At 36.5% G+C, this 6561-nt stretch overlaps 1 protein-coding gene across 1 annotated transcript in view; it reads left to right on the top strand.

Moving 5' to 3' along the window:
• Positions 1 to 6561, top strand: part of plcb2 (phospholipase C, beta 2) — a 24802-nt gene that overhangs the window by 7704 nt on the left and 10537 nt on the right. Inside the window, exons 14-22 of the mRNA XM_014011617.1 lie at positions 649 to 856; positions 983 to 1068; positions 1148 to 1244; positions 1330 to 1414; positions 1549 to 1673; positions 3438 to 3589; positions 5168 to 5332; positions 5443 to 5542; positions 5696 to 5800. Coding sequence (XP_013867071.1) covers positions 649 to 856; positions 983 to 1068; positions 1148 to 1244; positions 1330 to 1414; positions 1549 to 1673; positions 3438 to 3589; positions 5168 to 5332; positions 5443 to 5542; positions 5696 to 5800 — 1123 coding nt within the window. The remainder of the gene's footprint in view (positions 1 to 648; positions 857 to 982; positions 1069 to 1147; positions 1245 to 1329; positions 1415 to 1548; positions 1674 to 3437; positions 3590 to 5167; positions 5333 to 5442; positions 5543 to 5695; positions 5801 to 6561) is intronic.

The raw sequence follows: 6561 nt of genomic DNA on the forward strand, positions 1-6561 counted from the left end.
GTCTGTGCTTATGATTTAGTCTAAGTTTTTTGTCTTTTCCTCCTGTTTTCTTCCTCCTGTCTGCCTTTGCTCTAGCCCCGCCCACTCACACCTGAGCCTCATGTTTCACCCCCAGGTGTTGTTTTACCTCATTAGTTCTTCCTTTATATTCTGTCCTTTGTCCTCAGTCTTTGTCAGATCCTTGTTCTCTGTTTGATGTTCATGTTCCTGCTCAAATCCCTTGTTCTTGTTTGCTGCCACGTCAGCCCCTTTGTTTTTGTTTTAATCAATCACTTTTTGCCACCTCACTCAGTTCTGCATCTTGGGGTTCTAATCAACCAAACTCAATCGTAACAGGAGGAACTATTTATATGGATAGTATTTTATATAACAAGCTGGAATGAAAACAAGCAAAATGAAATAAAAGTAACATCTTTCTACTTCTTGCCTTTTTTTTAAATGTAAGGAGTAGAAAGTACAGATAATTGTGTGAAAATGTAAAAAGTAGAAGTAAAAAGTAGGCTGAAAAATAATTACTCAAGTAATGTACAGATACCCCAAAATTATGCTTAGGTACAGTAACAAAGTATTTGTACTTAGTTACTTTACAATTTTGCTAAAATGTGCTGTTTTATTCTAGTTTACTCACATTTATTTGATTACTTCTAGCTGAAGCCGGGCCAGCAGATCCCCAGCCCCTCTGAGCTCATGGGCAAGATCCTCATAAAAAACAAAAAGGGTCATGAAAAGCAAGTCCAGACCAAGAAACCCAGCCCTGCAGTGACCGATCAGACTGCAGCAGCTGAAACCCCCCAGGACCCAAACTCCTCTCCCCAGGACGACACCAACCCAGCTGCTGGCACACAGGAAAACCCAGGTGTGTACGACAGATTCAGCTTTCACATGAGGCTGGTAGCTCTGTGGTCAAAGACTTCAAACCCCGAGGCCGCAGGTTCAGACCAAGACAGCCAGTCGAAGAACGAACACTGTTTTTATGTTTCAGCTGAAGGAGAAGCCGCTGTGGAGGACACAGAGGAGCAAGAAGATACAGAAGAACAGGATGAGGAGAAAATGAAGACATCAGACGAGGTAAAACGATTCATTTTTTTATTTGTTTTGCAGCAAAAAGAATCTAAACATCAGCTGACTTCCTGTCAATCCCTCGCAGGGCACAGCTGGACAGGAAGTAACAGCGTACGAGGCCATGTCATCCATAGTGAACTACATCCAGCCCAACAAATTCATCTCGTTTGAAAACTCCAAAAGTAGGATAAACTTTTATTTTTTTTGCATCACCACTTTTTAAACACACATCAGTGTGAGATATAAACCTCTCATTTTCTTCTTCAGGGAAAAACAAAAGTTATGCCATCTCATCTTTTGTGGAGACCAAAGGGGAGGCCATGATCGCAAAGACTGCTGTTGAATTTGTTGAGTATCCTTGTGTAGCAAAAAAAAAAAAAAAAAAAAAAAACCCATACATTTTCTCTGTGTAAATATACTTTGTTTAAATCTCTTATGTGTAAAATAATAATAATATGGCATTCTTCCTAAATCCACCTTTTCAAGATACAATAAGAGACAAATGAGCAGGATTTATCCAAAAGGAACAAGAATGGACTCCTCCAACTACAGCCCTCAGCCTTTCTGGAACGTCGGCTGCCAAATGGTGGCTCTCAACTATCAGACGATGGGTATAACTGAAAATATGATGCTAAACATCTCTCTGAAATATCTCCATCTTCTTGCAAAACATGAAGGAATATCCAGATTTATTGCAATTTTCTTAATGTAGTGAAATAACCTTTTTTTAATAGAAGTAGACAATCAAAACAAAGAGCGTTGCTTAGTCCAGCTTTATATTTGATTTATGAAATAGGCCAAGCTCTGTTTAGTTTAGTTTGACTTCAATGAACGTTCTGTAATAAAAGAATAAACAAAGTTATATGCAAAGAAAACAAGCTTAAAACAAACACAAGAAGAACAATAGTGAAATATATTTACACGTTCAGAGGGTAGAAGAACAAACTAATTTTTTACACCCACTTACATCTATAGCATCATTCAATATTTACTAKTAACTTGGTTATAACATTCTTTCTTATAAGTTTCTATTTTCATATCGATAACTGGTTCAATGCATTCATACACTGCTCAAAAAAATAAAGGGAACACTTAAACAACGCATGCTAAGTCCAAGTAAATCAAACTTTTGTGAAGCACATTCAACTCTGTACAGAACAAAGTACTCAATGCGAATATTTCATTGATTAAGATTGGGAGTTAGCGTGCGTTGTTTAAGTGTTCCCTTTATTTTTTTGAGCAGTGTATGTTTCTCCAGCTTAGTGGGAGAATGTGATTTATGATTTTAGTCATTTGTCTCATAAACACTGATCTTTAGAAAGGCCTGAGTTGAATATTTAACCAAGTTTACACAAAGACAGAGTTGTAAAGTAACTAAGTACAAATATTTTGTTGCTGTACTTAAGTAGAATTTTTGGGTATCTGTACTTTACTTGTGTAATTTATTTTCAGCCTACTTTTTTTCTTCTTACATTTTCACACAATTATCTGTACTTTCTACTCCTTACATTTTTTAAAAAGGCAAGAAGTAGAAAGTTGTTTATTTTTATTTCATTCTTGCTTGTTTTCATTCCACTTTGTTATTGTAAAAACATAAATACCATCCATATAAATTGTGCCTCCTAGATAGAGTGAATTTAATTGTGGTTGAATGAGAAGTATAAATATATAAAATTCTGATACCGTATTAGTTTGTACACAAACAAATCATGTCACACTCCAGCAGGACATAATCATTAAAATAAAAGGACTGTACTTAAGAAGTATTTGTATTTCATGAATTATATTATTGTATTTGGCCACAGCCCTCAGATAGATTTTCATTTTTGGGAAAAGTTTTGATAAATGTATATAAACTGAAACAGATAGACTAGTGCATCATAAATTTTACATAAATTATTTATTTTAATACAACAAAGTCATTTCTTCATTTTTTTTGGGGAGGTCACCTCCTAATAAATATCCTTACAGAAAATCTAACTGCTACTTTTAAATCAATACTTTTACTTTTAGTACTTGAGTACAAAAATATCAGATACTTTAAGACTTAAGTAATATTCCTAAAGGAGACTTTAACTTTTACCAAAGTAATTTTTTGGTAAGATAATTGTACTTTTACTCAAGTATCACTTTGTGGTACTTTATACAACACTGCACAAAGAATTGACCAACTTTCTGACACTCTTGAAATGATTTATATCTCAGACGTGAGTTTCCTTCCTCTCACCACAGGAGGTCAGTGCTGCACCTCTCTGTGCTGCAGAGGCCTCTGCTGCACATCTGCATCCCTGCTGCTCCTGAAGGCTGCAGACAGGTGGCACGAATGATCCGTGTCTGTGTGTCTGTGTGTGTCTGTGTGTGTTTTGTCCTCCCAGACTTCCCCATGCAGCTGAACATGGCTCTGTTCGAGTTCAACGGCAGAACGGGTTACCTCCTCAAACACGACGTCCTGCGTCGCAGCGACAAGAGGTTCGACCCGTTCTGCGACAGGATTGACACGGTTGTGGCGAGCACGCTGACTATAAAGGCAGGTTCAAACCGTCGGTGTTGTGTTTTTAATTTGTGATCGGCACAATTCCATCACCTGCTCAAACTAAATAAAACGAACGTTCCCTAAATGAATGCACATCACCTGCCACCTTTCATGGAGCATTTTAGTCCCAACAGATAATACCAGAGATGGGTAGTAATTACCGATTTAGTAGTCACACTTACTTGAGTAAGTTTCAGAAAAAGATGTACTTCTAGGAGTATTTCGAACACATCATCCTTTTTACTTTACTTGAGTAAGAATATTATAAAGTATCGCTACTCTTGAGAAAAATGTCTGAGTACTCTTCCCACTGTAAGTAACTTCACTGAATGAAGAACAAACATGTTTTAACCAGAAATGCACCAGAGACACACACCTACAGTTTATGTTGAGACACAATAATATTGTCGATCTGCTGAGACATTTGGAGGTCAAGTGAATATATGGCAAACAGTAGATATAGTCACTGGAAGTACTTTACCTTGTTTTGTAATATATATATATATATATATATACTTTTATAAGTGTAATTAATTTATATATATATTTGCACGTAACTATTTGTTTCAGTCTAATGACAACATTTTTAGATATTAAATCAGATGTTATAGTCACTAACTCAATACTCGAGTACTCTTTTTACAAAATCCTTTTTTTTACTTGAGTAATTTCGTGGAGAGATATTTTTTACTTTTGTTTGAGTAAAAACAAGTATTGCTACTTTTACTTATCTTAGTTTATTTATTTCCTTTAAAAACAAAATAAATTCTATATACAATAAAAAAATACAAATCACAAATAAAATGAAAGGCAGGAGAACAAAGAAAAACTCTTATAATGTCTGCCCCTTTACTTAAGTACAACTTTTAGGTACCTAATTTTAAACATCTCTCTCAGTCTGAGCTCTCAGAATATGCGTTGGGGATCACTCTCAGCTACAACCACACCAAAGTTTAAATCAATAGCTGCAAAATTGATTGAATTAGAGCCATTTTTGTGTTTTTTTTTAATCAGTTATTTATAGCCGCTATATTGGTTTGGGTTGGCTAAATGGTAAGGATTATAGAGGTACACACATTAATTACTTTCTGCTAGTTTCAATAAAATTCACCTAGTGACTCAAAAGATATTTTRGTAACAGACAGAGAAATGAATATACGCACAGATTCTGGAAAAAAAACATCATCTGCCTCTGCCTTTCAGCTGAGAGTGATAAAAATAAGTTTATATTCTGAGGACAAACTCATTACACAATTCCAGGTAAAAAAAATCATCACGTTTTAAGGCTAAAGTATTTGTAGTATTGCACTGAAAGTAAAACAAAGTTCAAATTTAAGGACTAAATTAGCTTTAACAGCTTAGGTAAACGTGAGTGTTTTTTAGATGTGTTTATACGCAGAGTCCATCATAATAAAAGCTTCCTGCTGGGGCTGAAAGCATGATTCCTGGTTTTTAAATGGACCCTGCATGATCGAGAACCTGAGCTACATTTATGTCCATTGTTTCATCTGCATGCAGACGCAGCAGCACTCATCAGCGCCGTTAACCATCAAGCCTCGTTGTCTCAAACAGATCTACTCAGGACAGTTTCTTTCTGACAAGTGTGTGAAAACCGGGGTTGAGGTGGAGGTGATCGGACTGCCAGGAGACCCCAAGAAGAAATACCGTACCAAGTGGACCACGACGCCCAACGCCATTAATCCCGTGTGGAACGAGGAGCCTTTTGTTTTTGAGAAGGTGGGCGTTAAAAGCTCTGAACAGACCCTAATAAACACATGAACATGAGTGTGTTTATGTTTTGATGCGCTGCTGATTTCAGTCCTAATAAACACTCTTTTTTCTGGCAGATCCTGCTCCCAGAAATGGCCGCTCTGAGAATTGTAGTTCATGAGGAGAACGGGAAATTTGTGGGGCACAGAATWATCCCCGTGGACGCCATCCAGTCAGGCCAGAGAACAAAACATTTCACCTCCTCCACATGACTTAAAATCCCTGATTTGTTCATAGCTTCCTATAGTTTGCTATTTTTTAGTTAGCCTTTTTTTTCATGAGCTGTGCTGRTTTTTAAAATCACTGAGGTTTTTTGTTTTGGTCCTGCAGGCTTTCATCACATCTGCCTGCGCAGTGAGAGTAACATGCCTCTCACTCTGCCTGCTCTCTTTGTCTACATCGAGGTCAAGGACTACATCCCCGCTGCCTTCGCAGGTGCTTAGCTTTTCACTCTGTGTTCACTCATAGGATAATAATTGCCTTCCATCAGTGTTTCTGATGACAGTCAGGCACAAGWCTGATAATTATGAGGATGTTTGAAGCTCAACAGCATTTGATTTTCAGTTTGAGTAAAGTCCAAATCAAATATTCCCTATCGGACAATAATAATATTAATTATACTGTACTATACTGCACTRCATCGTATTACATCCTGGTGWATTGTACTTTAAYGYGCATCGCATCGTATCAGACAGTATCATATATCGTATCGCATTGTACTGTATTTTACCATATTTAAACCATTAAACCATATTTTATTGCGTAGTGTTGTGCTGTCGTATCGTGTTGTACCGTATTTCACTGTCCTGCTCAAGGGTCAAATCCTCTTGACATAATTTGTTTTTCAACTAGTGTTTCTTTTACATTCAGTAACCATAYGTTGAACATGTGTTCAGGCATGTAGCTACTTCCTGCTGACTGTATCGTCCAGCCATCCAGACCAGTCTGTACATAAAATCATCAGTTTAATCACAGAAATAATCACGCAATAGTTTATTATAACACTATATCATGTTTCACTTGGGGGGAAAAACTACAGAATGTGTGGTGCTTTTAAAAATCAGTAAATGAACAACACCAATAAATTTCTTCAATATCAAACTGTAACATAATACATTGTATTGTATTTCATTGTATTGTATTTTATCATACTTAATACATTACATTGTATTGTATTGTACTGGATAGTATTGTGG

This window comes from Austrofundulus limnaeus, unplaced genomic scaffold (assembly GCF_001266775.1).
Source record: "Austrofundulus limnaeus strain Quisiro unplaced genomic scaffold, Austrofundulus_limnaeus-1.0 Scaffold2, whole genome shotgun sequence".
Classification (NCBI taxonomy): Eukaryota; Metazoa; Chordata; class Actinopteri; order Cyprinodontiformes; family Rivulidae; genus Austrofundulus; species Austrofundulus limnaeus.